Source organism: Ambystoma mexicanum, chromosome 9 (genome assembly GCF_040938575.1).
Source record: "Ambystoma mexicanum isolate Mex_15411 chromosome 9, UKY_AmexF1_1, whole genome shotgun sequence".
In the NCBI taxonomy this organism is placed as follows: domain Eukaryota; kingdom Metazoa; phylum Chordata; class Amphibia; order Caudata; family Ambystomatidae; genus Ambystoma; species Ambystoma mexicanum.
The window spans coordinates 79,459,285-79,475,947 of record NC_090931.1 but is presented as its reverse complement, the minus strand read 5'-3'; the positions used below and the strand labels follow the sequence as shown (position 1 = coordinate 79,475,947).

Sequence of the window (16,663 nt, the reverse complement as noted above, 5' to 3'; positions counted from 1 at the left end):
TTAGGTCAATGGAGATTTAAAAAAAAAAAAAACACGAGTGCGCGCAGGGGTTGACAGGCACGCCAGGACCCGGAAGCCCCCGTGACGGAGAACGGTAAGTGTGTGTGTGTGTGTGTGTGTGTGTGTGTGTGTGTGTGTGTTTGTTTATTTTCGGGGCTTGTGGGGGTGAACCCCCACTCTGCCCCCAATTTTGACCAAATCTCATCAGGGAAAGGACGGGGAGGGTGCGGATGGAGGGTCGGTGGGGTTCTGGGGGGCGAGGCAATGTGGGTTTTTGCTTTTGTAGGCTGCCCAAAATCGGGCAAAAGAAATCAGTCTTTTTGTTGGGTGACCAAAAGTGAAATTATCTCATAGAAACCACTAGAGACATTGATGAGGATGTCTCTAATGGTTTCCGAAGGCATGGGAGGTAAAAGGGTAGCTCAAAAGGTTGTACTTCAGGTTTGTCTTTTCCCAGCTCTTGTAGTCTGAAATCAATTTGAAGGAGTGCTTCCAAGGACACTGGGCGCGGAACCCTGGATAACTCGTCTTTCAAGTCCTCAGAAAGACCCCTGCGATACAAGCTGAAACGAGCCTCGTAAGACCAAACTGCTTGTGTAGCCATTTCTTTAAATCTGGTCATATAAGTGAAGAGGTCCAACGGACCTTGACGAAAGCCCAGAAGTTATTCTTTAGCTGTGTTCATAAAGGTCAGTCGGGTCTATCAAATGTTCTTGAGGGCTTGCAAAAAGACATCATAGGAATTGAGAATCGGATCAATGTTAGTCAAAGCCAAAGACCGAGCACTTCCAGACATGTGGGTGATAAGAGAACCCAAATTCGATTTATCGGTTTAGAATGATGCCTAATGAAAGAGAAATGGACCATACACGTGCCCAGACACTTTTTGGATCCCCTTGAAATGTATCTACCATCCTAGCCAAGCCAGACGGGGCTGTAGGTAGTGTATCACTGGGCTTGTAAGGCTTGCTGCAAATTAATGTTTTCGTTTTTCAATGTTTGAACTTTAGCAGTGAGTTTTTGGACTGCAGTCACTAGATCTTGTGGCTGAGCCATGTCTGAGGCAGGCAGCGGGCGTCACAGGCTTTCAGCGACTGTGGCCTTACCTGAGATTTGATATAGGATTTTCTCTGGAAAGATTAAGTCAATCCTCTCGGAAAGCCAGGGCAGCACGAATTGAAACATTCCCGGGCTGACAGGAAGTCCTGACCAAAGCAAAACCTCCTGTGGAGATGAAAACCTTGAGCTGGTCAGACACGTTGATGGCGGCGTAGTGTAGATCAGCGTGAAGCAATAATGGTAGCAGTACTGGACGAGGCAACAGGATTCGAGGAGGAAAGATTAAAGCTGAAAGGAGGATTCGGCAGTAAGGAACAGTGGAGTAGAATGGCAGGAGAAACAGCACAGCTCAACAAAGTAGTGACGCAGATCTTAGCTTCCTTCGGTATCTCTTGTTATGGCGCAAGGAGAAACTCCTCCTGAATGTGCCAGATGGGCTCCATGAGACGTAGCAGCCAGATTGGGGTTGGCACAGTAATATCCTGGACGTTTGGTTCCTGGTTGGCAGATGTCACTGCCATTGTACCCGGATAGACCAGGGTGTGCCTGGAGTCTAACATCTGGCGTGAGGAGGTGTTGAACGCAACCCCCGGGAGACCATGACAAACATCGCTGCTGCTGTTGGCTTGCTTGAAATGGGATCATGGAACTCGCAAACAAATGATCATCCGTTAAGATCTAGCCACTAAAATGGCTCGGCGGGTTGAGCGCTCTTTTTTAAAAAAATAAAAAATGTATACCAGTTTTATTTATTTTGTGCAAACACACAATACATAAGTCACAGGTTTAATGCCTTTCTTGGGTAATTCAACATATTTCGATCAGTTGTGGTGGATTATTTATTTGATTCACTGTTACTACGTTTATGCTTTGGTGTTCAACTCGACGCTGCTGTGTTTCTCTAGTTCTCCCATTTGTGCCAGATTTTCTTCACCTTTCCGGGGCAACCTCTGGCTGTATAAACCTTATTTTCCATTGCAATGCATGCATCCACGTCGTTCATCCATTGTTCGGGGCGATATTTGAACCCCATAACTGCGCCACATTCCTTTTGGCCAGCCCTATTGCCGTCTAACATTAGTTTTTCATAGCGAGACATCTCACTGTCTTCTTCCACTCCCATTATCAATCATTTGGGCTCCATTGGTATTGCTTGGCCCATTACCATTGAGAGCCTGTCGCAGCATTTCCGCAGAAGGACTGGATTTGTGGGCATTCTCACAAGATATGGTAGAAGGTTCCCTCCTCTTGTGTGCATCTCAGGCAATTGGGGTCTGCTATTTTCCCCCATCTAAATAGCGCCACCGTTGGCTAGTATATTCTGTGTAGTGTTTTGAGTTGCACAAGCCTGATTCTGGCAGAAATGGCAACCTCTCTGGGGTGCATCAAGGCTGCAGTCCATTCCTCAGGCTGTATTATGCCGACGTCTTTTTCCCACTTTGCATTCCGGCAGTCGAGGGTTGTTGTTGCAAATGAGGAGCTTGCACTGTACATTATGGAGGTTGTTTTCACATCCACTCGGTCTAGTACAATATTCCTTTCAATCGGTGTGCATTCAGGCATGTCAGAGAGGGCTGGCATGTGTGTACTCAGTGCATGAGACATTTGCCTATAGTGAAAGTCTTCTGTCTAGAGTAATCCACACTCTTTCATTAGGTGTTCAAAGGGTACTATTTTGCCTTCTTGTATCACGTCTCCGATTTTAGTTATTCCCGCTATCTCCCAGCTGGCCCACTTCGGAAGTCTATTCAGTTCAGGCAGGTTTCTGTTTCTAAATAGGGGTTGTGCTGGGGGGATTTCCCTTCCACGTGTATGTGTTTGTGTGTCTCCGCCCATATCTGTGCTTTGTGGGTTGCCATTGTGCGTGGGGGTGGATGTGTCATGTTCTGATGGAGACTTTCCAGTGGAGAGAGATTTTGTCTAGCACGCGTATCTGCTCAAATGTGTGGGAGTTCGGGGTTACCGTGTAGGATATCGTTTACGACTGCCATTTGTGAAGCCCAGTAGTATATTTGCAGGTGTGGGAGTCCGATGCCCCCCTCCCAAATGGATCGTTGTAGGGTGCTCGGGGCTATTCGTGGGTGCCCACCCCCCATAGTAGCTTCCTCAGTATCTTGTCGATTTTGCGGAACTCTTTCACTGAAATGTACAATGGTGTATTTTGTAGTATGTATAAGAAGCGTGGGAGGGCTAGCATTTTAAACAATGCCGCTCTTCCCAGTAAGGTGAGGGGTAGCGGTATCCAATGTCTCACATCATTTGCAAACCGCTCTATAATCGGGCATACGTTTTTCGGCTCATACTCCTCCAGGTTGGGCGTGACTAGTATACCGAGATAGCGGAATTGCCCCGCTCCCACCCTGGATGGGCAGTTATCTGGGATCAGGTTGGCTGCCCCTTTAATCTGAAATATTATTGATTTGGCCCAGTTCACTTTCAGCCCGCTAAACATTCCATATCTTTGCAGCAGCTGAGTAATGACAGGACAAGATTCCTTCGGGTTACTAAGGTAGATCGTAAGTCATCAGCGTACAAGGAGACTCTATCTTCCCAGTCACTGGCCCAGTGGAATCCCGTCCATGACAGTGTATTCCTCAGCAGCACCGCTAAAGGTTCAGTCACTAGTGCGACAGGTTGAACGCTCTTTGATTCGACTTGTGTGTGATCTGCATGTTGTAGATTCTGATCCGGGCAAAGCCAACTCAGCTTTTCATCTTTCTGATGTTGATAAATGTGTACCAACTTCGGTTGGGTGATATTGTATGTAAATATGTTCTATGTAAGGCGCTTTGGCGGAAGCACTAAATGAAAAAACACATCAGTATCATGATATGTCTTAACACTGTACATCTGCTTGGAAGACGACACAACCGTCAGGCCTGGATCACTGACGTTTGTAAGAGTCAACCCAGCCTCCCACTTATTCGACTGCTCTGTTTCTGCTGCAATGACGAGCGCATTATGTCAGCGTTTCCACCCTAAAGCTCTTTGGTGTATAATGTGCTATCTACTTTGAAAATAAAAGTGGTGCCTCACCAACTGTTCGAGGTGGAGTTGAGCTCCCGGCAGAACGATTAATGCAGCAGGCTGATCTGACCCGATGTGGCTCATTCGCTTGCTAAGGGTCTCAAACTGCACATGCTCTATAAGGATGGGGGGGGGGCGGAGTGATACATATCCAGGATAGCTTTTGTTGCTGTACATAGAAGGCCTGATGGGTCATTTCTTTTTTGTTTTGGCTAGGTGGTAGTGCTCAGAAAGCGCTGCCTAAAAGTTGAAACAATTGCCCTAGGAAAGGAGAGAGATGGAACGTGAAGAGGGACACACAGCTTGCAGTGGTTGGTTGGTTATTCGCCCATTGACTGACCATGGCCATGCTGGTCCCTGTTGCCATTCCCACCCACTACCTTGCCTTCTCCCCCAAAAGCAGATACCCTGGGTTCTGAGTCCAGCTTTGTGCTTTCTGAGGCGCCTTCTGAAAGTTAATGGCTTAATTCTAGCTATAAACCAGTTGTTGAGTGAAAAAAAAAAAAAAAGATATATATTTAAATTTTATACCACAAGTCTGGGGTTGAGTTTTGTGCCAACTAAAGACGTTTCCATGCGCCAGGCTATTATTGCAATTTAAACAAATGTCGCAGTTGGTGTGGGGCAGAAAAAGGGCTTTTGACCCCAACCCCTTTAGGAAGCAGTTAAAGAAATTGCGCCACACTTCAGGAACTGCGCCACACTGAATACTGGTGCGAAAGTTGGTATTTATTGTATTGCCCTTTATGGATAATGCGTGTTTCGACACACCAGTGTCTCTTTCAAATCGGGGCTATTAGCAAAGCTATATTCCAAATCTAGATTTTCCAATTTAATGAAACAAACCGTCACGGGATAAATCCCCCTCCGAGTCGCACACAATCTCCTGTCGTCTGGAGACCAACTTTCTCACCAGTATTCAGTGTGGCGCAGTTCCTGAAGTGTGGAGCAATATCTTTAACCATATATTTATATTTGTCAGGCACTGCCATAACACGTCTGGGTACCAGCACCATTTGCCAGCTCTCGCCATCCTATGGCCAGACAGTACTATTATGGCAGTGCCTGGAAAACTCGTATCCCATGCCTCCACAAAAGCGTGAGCTATTGGCTTTGCCAAAGCTTGTTTAATGATGGGATGGTTTATCATATGACAATTCCAAAAGCGTGCTCTGAAATGCAAAGAAACATCTCGCTGTTGGCAATGGTGTAGCTACGCTGGGATCGGCTCTCTCTTGCAGAAAGTCGAGACCTTCCTCCCTCTGGACAACTTTAGATCCACCGCTCAAGCACTGGTTATATCCCACCTGTATGTAGGACAATGCACTCATCAAAGGCCTCCCGTCGTCCGCCCTTAAGCCCCAGAGAAGTGTCCTACACGCAGGCGCATGCCTCATCAAGGGTCCACGCAGATACGACTACATCACCACGATCCTCATCGACCTTCCCACTGCACGCACAAATCACCTTCAAGTCTTGCTGCGTCTTCTATAAGGCAGTTGCACGCAAGTCCCCCAGCTACCTCGCAGAGAAACTCTGCATTCTCCGGCGGACCGCCACCTCCTGAAACAATCACATGTGCAGCCTGGAAATCTGCCACTGCAAGAAGGAAAGGACCCGAAAACGAGACTTCTCTGCCTATGCCCCAAGACTATGGAACCACCTCCTTGTGTGCATCAGACTCGCCACCACAATTCTGAAAAGAATTGGAGACCAACCTCTTTAAGGAGCCTCTCCTTAACAACTAGGCTATCACGTCTCCTCCTGCGCCACGTAACTTGCTAGATGCCGTCTGCCCTATTCCCCATCACCCTATACAGCTGTACCCCTTCTCTGTGACCCTCTGTATCCCACCCAGCGCTGAATATCTGTTCTGTTACCTCTGAAAAGCGCTCCGTTATGTATCTGTACTGTTGTCTACTTCTGTTGAAGTGCCTAGTTTTTTTAAACCTGGTCCGCGCTTAATAAATACCATAATAACTGTGATGGGGCATCACTGGAAGGCACTCAACACTCTCTTCCAAGGGTGTTTATTTTTGACATTACAAGAATGGTGAGTTTAGCTTGAGTCAGCGAGAATTTGGGACCAAAATGTTTTGCCAGAATTTGGAGCTAGGGACCGCCCGCGCTCTATCGTCTCCATTGGGCTACCGCCAACCTAACCCATGCATCTGTTACCCCTGTTAGTTCTATGGCTTGGAAACCCCTAATGTCTTAACTTAAGGCTATGGCTCTGATAACCCTAAAGTGCTGGCTAACGGACTCCCTAGGGGTCTTTTCCTTGACCCGCTTACTGTTCTATAGAGCTGTGTAATGGTGCCTTGCTCTAGCCCCGTTGGAATCAATCGTTAGACGCACAGTCTCGCCTTGCCCTTCTACTCTGGCTTTCCTCCTGCATGCTCCTCCTCGCCACGCTTCTGTCCCTCCGATCTGATGCTCTGCCTTCCTGCCTCCGTCCTTAGATGTTAACCCACTTTCTTTTACTTCCTACTTCTCTTTTCGCTTTCTCTACTGCCACTTCTCCTCTACACCACTTCTACTCCTGTGCTACAACTAACACCTCTCTATTCTGCTACTAGCTCCTCACTGTGCCTACTACCTTTCCTACCACTTCTGCTGCCTTTCCTCTTACCACTCCTACGACCACATCTCCCTCTGCTCCCTCCCTTTCTTCTTGCTACCACTCACTAACGTCCACTACTACCTCCCCTCTTCCTGCTACCGCTTACTATTTACCACTACTACTCGGGGAGGGAGGGTTTCGGAAGCTTCATAAGGCTCTAAGCAGTGCTTTAAGTGGACCAGAGCTAGCTGGGGGCTGAGCCCCCCAGCACTCTCTAGAAAAGGCTCCCGAGCCGGGGCGCTGCCGGGGCCCACCCCCGACTAGCCCCAGCCATGTTGACACCCGAGGCAGTCAATGTAGTGGCTGCACGGTTACAGGAGCTGCCTGCAGGTGTCAGCACTTCGGATTAAAAGAAAAGGCATTTCTAAACACGAAGTGCTGACACCAGCAAGCAGCGGGCTGTTATTGTAAAAGGGAAAGGGGGCTTAGATGCGCGCGCGTCACCTTGGCTCTGTCATGTCCTGGTCTTTGCCCTTTGAGAGCCTCTATTTCAGGCGCAGTGAATCGCATAACGGCTTGTCATGCATATGAGGGGCGTCCACACCCGACCTTGGGTGCCCTGTGCAGCGGCCTCCTTGCCACGCTAGTGCACGTCCATGCTCTGTTGGCTTTGCGTGGATTCTCGTGTTACTGCACTGAGTCAATAGCTCGCCTGCAACCGCACCCCCAAATCTAGCAAGCAGTCCTCTTCTGTCTCGCCCTGCTGTAAATACGCGCCGCTGTTTGCAGAGTAGCGCCCATTGACCTCCTCGCTGTTTGACTTGTGCGTAATGATTGCTCTGAGTGCAGAATGAATGCTGGGTAAACCGGGCCTGTGCATTGCTGTGTGCGAGTGTACATAGCCCAGGATTTGGAGTTCATCAATGCCTGACCGCGCTTCCGCCTTCTTTCTGTAGAGATCAAGACGACGCTCATTTTCCCAGCGACAGAAAAACACATTCAAAAGTACCGACGTCAAGAGGTGCATCTAATTCATGAGAGCGGGGAGGATTACAGGAGCATCACCCTGCCTTTCCTGGAGTCGCAGAGCTTCAGCGTGCAGGTGAGCAGAGGCAGGGAGGCGCAGGTACACACCACTGCAGAGACTACCATTGTGGCCAAATGAATATGGCTTCGCAGTAGTACAGATATGACGCTGGCTATTATTTGACCTTTTTTCCGGTCTAAAATGCGGGGGGGGGAGACCCCCACAACCCTCCACACTTCCCCTCAACATTATGTATACCCTTACCTACCACATATATATTTAATTAAATTTGATGGAAAAAAGGTCAAAAAAAGCGATCAAATGTTTTTAGGTTAATTATGCTAATACTGGTTAAACCGCCTACTCTACCCCACACTACTACTAAACCAGCAGCAATGCCAATCATAAGTGCAACTGGCACAGGCCGAAAGGTATACCTCCTTTGCCTAATGTGGTAGCACAGGCCAAGCCGTTCTCTTCAGGGGTGATGCGAGCTGATGACAGTAGCAACCCGAAGGCTTAAGTACAATGGTCCCAGAATGGAAGAATGTCCAGTCAAGGTTCTATAGAAAATATTGGGCCTCATTATGAGTTTGGAGGCAGCCATGCCCATAATAAGGGCATGGCTGCCTCCAAACTCTGGTCCGGGTTCACTGAAGGGGGAATTAGTGGACCATTCCGACCTAGGAGGGCCCGGTATTTCCCCATTCGGGGAACCCGGATCTGTACCATCCCCATCCGAGCCCCCATAAGGGTCAATGGGAATGGGGATGATGCTAACAATGGGCCCGTCAATGACCGGCCCGTTGGTAGCATGCTGGGCCGCTCGCAGGACCTGCAAAGGACGCCTTGTCTGACCAGACGTCCAGAGCGGGTCCTGCGAGGGAACGTCGTAATGAGGCGGAAGGGGTTTAATGACGCCAGCACCTTTCCCGGCGCCGTTAAACCCATTCCGCCAGGGTCGTAATGAGGCCCATTGACTCTAATGAAAGCATAAAATGCAACCCGCTACCTTTTTAAACTAAAGAAATGCCACCAGGTTTTGCTCCAAAGCAAACCTCCTGTTAGGGGTCCAATCCAGGTTGTTTTAACAATTAGATTTTTGCCTTATGACCTCACACCCGAGTACCTGGAGAGCACAGGAAAAGGGAGAGAGCAGAGTAAGGTGGTGGGACCCTTCTCCAGGCCTACCATCCCCTCTGGATACTCCTAGCCCACCCCACCCCCTTCCCATGCTGCACACTACAGTGATCTCTTGTGCGATTATTAGTCATCGTGCCAAACCAGGCATGGCTTGTGCTGACGGTTACATTTTACCTCTGACTGTCATTTTTATCGGGGAGCATACTGGACACGGGTCGGATTAGCAGACCACCCTTTCAGTAAAATAATTGCCTGCATAATTTTATTTCAAGAAAAGACTGGGCTTTCGCAGTCTGTCGCAACCATAGTTCCAATTTCGGACCAGGAACTGCACGGCCGCCTTGGGGCGCACAAAGGTGGGTTCGATCCATAGAGCGCAGTGGTTGGCGGGACTTGTGGATCCAGTCGCTCTGGTCCAGTTGCACAGGTGGCTTGGTGGCTGATGCACACGGTTGCACAGGTGGCTTGGTGGCTGATGCACACAGTTGTACATGTGACTTGATTTGTGATGGGGGCCAGATTTGGCAGGACAGATGAGCGCTTTGAAACCAGCCCTTGGAGATGGTCTAGCTGGGCAACTTGACGATGGCCCAGCTAGACGCCACTCCAGACGCGGAGAGTTTGTTAGATTCACAGTCTAAACTCTGCTTTAGAACGAGTTGTGCTGGGTAGAAACAAGTGCCCATGGGTGGGCTGATTCAGCGTTAAATAAGGGGTCTCGGTTCATGGAGAAAGGAGATCTTTTCTTCGGAGGGGGTCCGGTAGAATCCCACTGAGAAAAAATTGGGTGGGTGGTCTTCACCCACAAGCAGAGCCTCAGTCTTAGTGGGGGTGGGGGGGGGGTCAGCCATCACCAGTGGGTGCACATTCAAGCCCCTGTTGCCTGGATCCAGAAGGCACGGGGAAGTTACTGGTCACATAGAGAAGGATGGGCTTGTCCTCCTCATACGTGAAGCAGTGTCAGCGCAAGCTACAGGTTTCCCGTCTCCCATCTAGCTAGCCAAAGAAGCTTCCGTGGATCTAACGCCTGCCCCCCAGCCACTGCAGAACAAGAGTATCCTGCTGGGCCAAGGCTATGCACACCCTCACCAGCTGCACGCAGTGCCACTAAAAACGGCCAGTGTTGCTGGTTCCACCAGAGAGCCCAGTATTTCATGGCCTTGGCATGTTTCGTTCGTTTACCTCTGTATAGTCTCCATCGTATTTGGCCTCATAGGTGGGGGGGGGGGGGTGGGGGGGAGACACTTTGCCCTGAGCATGCCGTTTTTTTCTTGAGATCATGTTTGCTCTGGACTGTGCTTTCTAAACACTCTGCATGGGGTCCACTCCTTCTTTACACTCCTTTTCATGACCCAGTGCAGGTACCCGTGGCTTCTCCGGCCCCTTCCTGCAGCATGTACAGGTTGCACTCTGGGCATGGGTGTCGGTGTTCCTGTGCAGATAAACACTGGTCTTTACAGATGTATGACATCACAGTACCCGCTCCGTTCTTTTGGGGAGTGAGAGATTTTTTTATATATATATATATATATATATATATATATATATATATATATATATATATATATGCGAGGGACTCGGGGGGGTTGGTCATTTACCCGCCCATTGGCTGCTCATGGACATTGTAATCCCTGGTGCAATTCCCACCGCCGATCTGCCCTCCCTTTTAGCTATAGCTAGCTCTGTCCAGCAGTAGCATCAAACATTGAGCTGTCTATCGCCCGCTAGGCTTGTTTCCAAGACGTCACTGCAGAGGCAATGGCGCTACTGCTGAAGGGCAATGCTGTATGCAAACGTGCCTTCGGCCACTGGCTTTAGAAGCATCTGTTCCTTGCAAGAAAATCTTGGCAAATCCAGTAGTTTTGGCTTGTTATAGGTTGGCATTTGCCAGGCACTGTGTTATCAAATGTGGAGGTACTTGCTCCAAAGACTAGATGTTGCCATCTTGTGTCAGGTAGCAGCATTGTGCAGTACCCAGCAAATGTGCATCCCAGACTTGGCCGTGCCACTGCTTGTGTAAGAGTGGCGAGGGACTGGGGAGGAGAGTAGACGGGAGGCCGTGCTTCACTAGCGACGCCTCCCCTCTAAGCGTGGGTGGGCGCCTCTCGAGCTTCGGTGCAAACCTGCGAGCTTCCCTGCTGCGTCTCCCAGGGCGCCATTTGAGCTGCACACCCCATCTGTCCTTTGAGCACCCATTAATGACCCCCCCCCCACCGCACTGCTGTTGGGAAGGTGATGACGTTGTCCATCGCTGCCTTTATGTTCTGTTTCCATACCGTGCCAAGTCACCACTGTGGCGGTGTGAGTGCCTAGCCATCTTCCAGGAGTGTTGCTTTTATTTTCTAATGCATGTTGGATGAAGCTTCCTAACAGTTTCATCGGTTTTAATGTGCGCTTGCTCTTTGCTTCCCATGCTCAATGCCCTTCCCCCCCCCCAGCCCGCGTTTATGCTTAACCCTATTTCCGTTCTGTCGCCCACATACAACTTTGATTGTGTTACCGAAATGCATTTTTCGGTTTTAAGTGTGTTGCTCCATTTTGGTCACCTTATTTGTGGTTCTGGTCTTGAACGAAGGATGGCAATGACGTCACACCATAAAGACCACCCCAGGGCATCCTTCGGCTGTTAGTAGCCGGCATTGGAGAGAGTCGATTAAAAGGCCTCTTCCCACCCCTGGGTGGTCATTAGAAGCAGCAGCACACGATGTCCGGATACCCAAAGACGAAAGTGATGTTCACTGGAGGCGGGCAGCACATTGCCCTGCAGTGGCAGAGCTGCACATTGCCCTGCAGTGGCAGAGCTGCACATTGCCCTGCAGTGGCAGAGCTGCACATTGCCCTGCAGTGGAAGAGTTGCTGCCCTGCAGTGGAAGAGTTACTGCCCTGGAGTGGCAGAGCTGCACATTACCCTGCAGTGGCAGAGTTACTTCCCTGCAGTGGCAGAGTTGCACATTGCCCTGCAGTGGCAGAGTTGCACATTACCCTGCAGTGGCAGAGTTACTGCCCTGCAGTGGCAGATCTGCTACCCTGGAGTGGAGAGTTACTGCCCTGCAGTGGCAGAGCTGCACATTACCCTGCAGTGGCAGAGTTACTGCCCTGCAGTGGCAGAGCTGCTACCCTGGAGTGGAGAGTTACTGCCCTGCAGTGGCAGAGCTGCACAGTACCCTGCAGTTGCAGGGTTACTGTCCTGCAGTGGAAGAGCTGCATATTACCCTGCAGTGGCAGAGTTACTGCCCTGCAGTGACAGAGCTGCTACCCTGGAGTGGAGAGTTACTGCCCTGCCTGCAGTGGCAGAGCTGCTACCCTGCATTGGAGAGTTACTGCCCTGCAGTGGCAGAGCGGCACATTACCCTGCAGTGGCAGTGCTGCACAGTACCCTGCAGTGGCAGAGTTACTGTCCTGCAGTGGCACAGCTGCTACCCTGGAGTGGAGAGTTACTGTCCTGCAGTGGCAGAGCTGCACATTGCCCTGCAGTGGAAGAGCTGCACATTACCCTGCAGTGGCAGAGCTGCTGCCCTGCAGTGGTAGAGCTGCTGCCCTGCAGTGGAGAGTTACTGCCCTGCAGTGGCAGAGCTGCTACCCTGGAGTGGAGAGTTACTGCCCTGCAGTGGCAGTGCTGCACATTACCCTGCAGTGGCAGTGCTGCATAGTACCCTGCAGTGGCAGTTACTGTCCTGCAGTGGAAGAGCTGCTACCATGGAGTGGAGAGTTACTGTCCTGCAGTGGCAGAGCTGCACAGTACCCTGCAGTGGCAGAGCTGCTACCCTGCAGTGGAAGAGCTGCTACCCTGCAGTGGCAGAGCTGCACAGTACCCTTAGTGGAAGCGTTACTGTCCTGCAGTGGAAGAGCTGCACATTACCCTGCAGTGGAAGAGCTGCACATTACCCTGCAGTGGAAAAGCTGCACATTACCCTGCAGTGGAGACTTGCTGCCCTGCAGTGGCAGAGCTGCACAGTACCCTGCAGTGGAAGTGTTACTGTCCTGCAGGGGAAGAGCTGCACATTACCCTGCAGTGGAAGGGCTGCACATTACCCTGCAGTGGAGAGTTACTGCCGGGCAGTGGCAGAGCTGCTACCCTGCAGTCGAGGGTTACTGCCCTGCCTGCAGTGGCAGAGCTGCTACCCTGCAGTGGAGAGTTAATGCCCTGCAGTGGCAGAGCAGCACATAACCCTGCAGTGGCAGTGCTGCACAGTACACTGCAGTGGCAGAGTTACTGCCCAGCAGTGGAAGAGCTGCTGCCCTGGAGTGGAGAGTTACTGCCTTGCAGTGGCAGAGCTGCACATTACCCTGCAGTGGCAGAGCTGCACATTACCCTGCGGTGGCAGAGCTGCTACCCTGGAGTGGAGAGTTAGTGCCCTGCAGTGTCAGAGCTGCTACCCTGCAGTGGAGGAGCTGCATATTACCCTGCAGTGGGAGAGTTGCTGCCCTGCAGTGGGAGAGCTGCTGCCCTGGAGTGGAGAGTTACTGCCCTGCAGTGTCAGAGCTGCACATTACCCTGCAGTGGCAGAGTTACTGCCCTGCAGTGGAAGAGCTGCTACCCTGCAGTGGCAGAGCTGCACAGTACCCTTCAGTGGAAGCTTTACTGTCCTGCAGTGGAAGAGCTGCACATTAACCTGCAGTAGAAGAGCTGCACATTACCCTGCAGTGGAGACTTGCTGCCCTGCAGTGGCAGAGCTGCACAGTACCCTGGAGTGGCAGAGCTGCACAGTACCCTGCAGTGGAAGAGCTACTGTCCTGGAGTGGAGAGTTACTGCCCTGCCTGCAGCGGCAGAGCTGCTACCCTGCAGTGGAGAGTTGCTGCCCTGCAGTGGCAGTGCTGCACATTACCCTGCAGTGGAAGTGCTGCACAGTACCCTGCAGTGGCAGAGTTACTGTCCTGCAGTGGAAGAGCTGCTACCATGGAGTGGAGAGTTACTGTCCTGCAGTGGCAGAGCTGCACATTACCCTGCAGTGGCAGAGCTGCTACCCTGCAATGGAGAGTTACTGCACTGTAGTGACAGAGCTGCACATTACCCTGCAGTGGAAGAGCTGCACATTACCCTGCAGTGCCAGAGTTACTGCCCTGCAGTGGAAGAGCTGCTACCCTGCAGTGGCAGAGCTGCACAGTACCCTGCAGTGGAAGCTCCTGCAGTGGAAGAGCTGCACATTAACCTGCAGTGGAAGAGCTGCACATTAACCTGCAGTGGAGACTTACTGCCCTGCAGTGGCAGAGCTGCACAGTACACTGCAGTGGCAGAGTTACTGCCCAGCAGTGGAAGAGCTGCACATTACCCTGCAGTGGAAGAGCTGCTACCCTGCAATGGAGAGTTACTGCCCTGCAGTGGCAGAGCTGCACATTACCCTGCAGTGGCGAAGCTGCACATTACCCTGCAGTGGCAGTTACTGCCCTGCAGTGGCAGAGCTGCTGCCCTGCCCTGGAGTGGAGAGTTACTGCCTTGCAGTGGCAGAGCTGCATATTACCCTGCAGTGGCATAGCTGCACATTACCCTGCAGTGTCAGAGCTGCTCCCCTGCAGTGGAGGAGCTGCATATTACCCTGCAGTGGCAGAGCTGCTGCCCTGCAGTGGGAGAGCTGCTGCTCTGCAGTGGGAGAGCTGCTGCCCCGGAGTGGAGAGTTACTGCCCTGCAGTGGCAGAGCTGCTGCCCTGGAGTGTGGAGTTACTGCCCTGCAGTGGCAGAGCTGCACATTACCCTGCAGTGGCAGAGCTGCACATTACCCTGCAGTGGCAGAGCTGCACATTACCCTGCAGTGGAGAGTTAATGCCCTGCAGTGGCTGAGCAGCACATAACCCTGCAGTGGCAGTGCTGCACACTACACTGCAATGGCAGAGTTACTGCCCAGCAGTGGAAGAGCTGCTGCCCTGGAGTGGAGAGTTACTGCCTTGCAGTGGCAGAGCTGCACATTACCCTGCAGTGGCAGAGCTGCACATTACCCTGCGGTGGCAGAGCTGCTACCCTGGAGTGGAGAGTTAGTGCCCTGCAGTGGGAGAGTTGCTGCCCTGCAGTGGGAGAGCTGCTGCCCTGCAGTGGAAGAGCTGCTACCCTGCAGTGGCAGAGCTGCACAGTACCCTTCAGTGGAAGCGTTACTGTCCTGCAGTGGAAGAGCTGCACATTAACCTGCAGTGGAAGAGCTGCACATTACCCTGCAGTGGAGACTTGCTGCCCTGCAGTGGCAGAGCTGCACAGTACCCTGCAGTGGAAGTGTTACTGTCCTGCAGTGGAAGAGCTGCACATTACCCTGCAGTGGCAGAGCTGCTACCCTGCAGTCGAGGGTTACTGCCCTGCCTGCAGTGGCAGAGCTGCTACCCTGGGGTGAAGAGTTACTGCCCTGCAGTGGCAGAGCTGCACATTACCCTGCAGTGCCAGAGTTACTGCCCTGCATAGGAAGAGCTGCTACCCTGCAGTGGCAGAGCTGCACAGTACCCTTCAGTGGAAGCGTTACTGTCCTGCAGTGGAAGAGCTGCACATTACCCTGCAGTGGAAGAGCTGCACATTACCCTGCAGTGGAGACTTGCTGCCCTGCAGTGGAAGAGCTGCACATTAACCTGCAGTGGAAGAGCTGCACATTACCCTGCAGTGGAAGAGCTGCACATTACCCTGCAGTGGGAGAGTTACTGCCCTGCAGTGGCAGAGCTGCTACCCTGCAGTCGAGGGTTACTGCCCTGCCTGCAGTGGCAGAGCTGCTACCCTGCAGTGGAGAGTTACTGCCCTGCAGTGGCAGAGCAGCACATAACCCTGCAGTGGCAGAGCTGCTACCCTGGAGTGAAGAGTTACTGCCCTGCAGTGGCAGAGCTGCATATTACCCTGCAGTGGGAGAGTTGCTGCCCTGCAGTGGGAGAGCTGCTGCCCTGGAGTGGAGAAATACTGCCCTGCAGTGGCAGAGCTGCTACCCTGGGGTGAAGAGTTACTGCCCTGCAGTGGCAGAGCTGCACATTACCCTGCAGTGGAAGCGTTACTGTCCTGCAGTGGAAGAGCTGCACATTAACCTGCAGTGGAAGAGCTGCACATTACCCTGCAGTCGAAGAGCTGCACATTACCCTGCAGTGGAGACTTGCTGCCCTGCAGTGACAGAGCTGCACAGTACCCTGCAGTGGAAGTGTTACTGTCCTGCAGTGGAAGAGCTGCACATTACCCTGCAGTGGAAGAGCTGCACATTACCCTGCAGTGGAGAGTTACTGCCCTGCAGTGGCAGAGCTGCTACCCTGCAGTGGAGAGTTACTGCCCTGCAGTGGAAGAGCAGCACATAACCCTGCAGTGGCAGTGCTGCACAGTACACTGCAGTGGCAGAGTTACTGCCCAGCAGTGGAAGAGCTGCTGCCCTGGAGTGGAGAGTTACTGCCCTGCAGTGGAAGAGCTGCTGCCCTGGAGTGGAGAGTTACTGCCCTGCAGTGGCAGAGCTGCTACCCTGGAGTGGAGAGTTAGTGCCCTGCAGTGTCAGAGCTGCTACCCTGCAGTGGAGGAGCTGCATATTACCCTGCAGTGGGAGAGCTGCTGCCCTGGAGTGGAGAGTTACTGCCCTGCAGTGGCAGAGCTGCTACCCTGGAGTGGAGAGTTAGTGCCCTGCAGTGTCAGAGCTGCTACCCTGCAGTGGAGGAGCTGCATATTACCCTGCAGTGGGAGAGCTGCTGCCCTGGAGTGGAGAGTTACTGCCCTGCAGTGGCAGAGCTGCACATTACCCTGCAGTGGAAGAGTTACTGCCCTGCAGTGGGAGAGCTGCTGCCTTGCAGTGGCAGAGCTGCACATTACCCTGCAGTGGCAGAGCTGCACATTACCCTGCAGTGGCAGAGCTGCTACCCTGGAGTGGAGAGTTAGTGCCCTGCAGTGTCAGAGCTGCTACCCTGCAGT

The 16,663-nt window shown here is 52.0% G+C and overlaps 1 protein-coding gene across 2 annotated transcripts in view; it reads left to right on the top strand.

The window, feature by feature from the left end:
* Positions 1–16,663, top strand: part of DCPS (decapping enzyme, scavenger) — a 130,373-nt gene that overhangs the window by 91,702 nt on the left and 22,008 nt on the right. For both annotated transcript variants that reach the window (XM_069614192.1, XM_069614191.1), the window contains exon 3: positions 7,606–7,751. In XM_069614192.1, the coding sequence (XP_069470293.1) occupies positions 7,606–7,751 (146 nt within the window). The remainder of the gene's footprint in view (positions 1–7,605; positions 7,752–16,663) is intronic.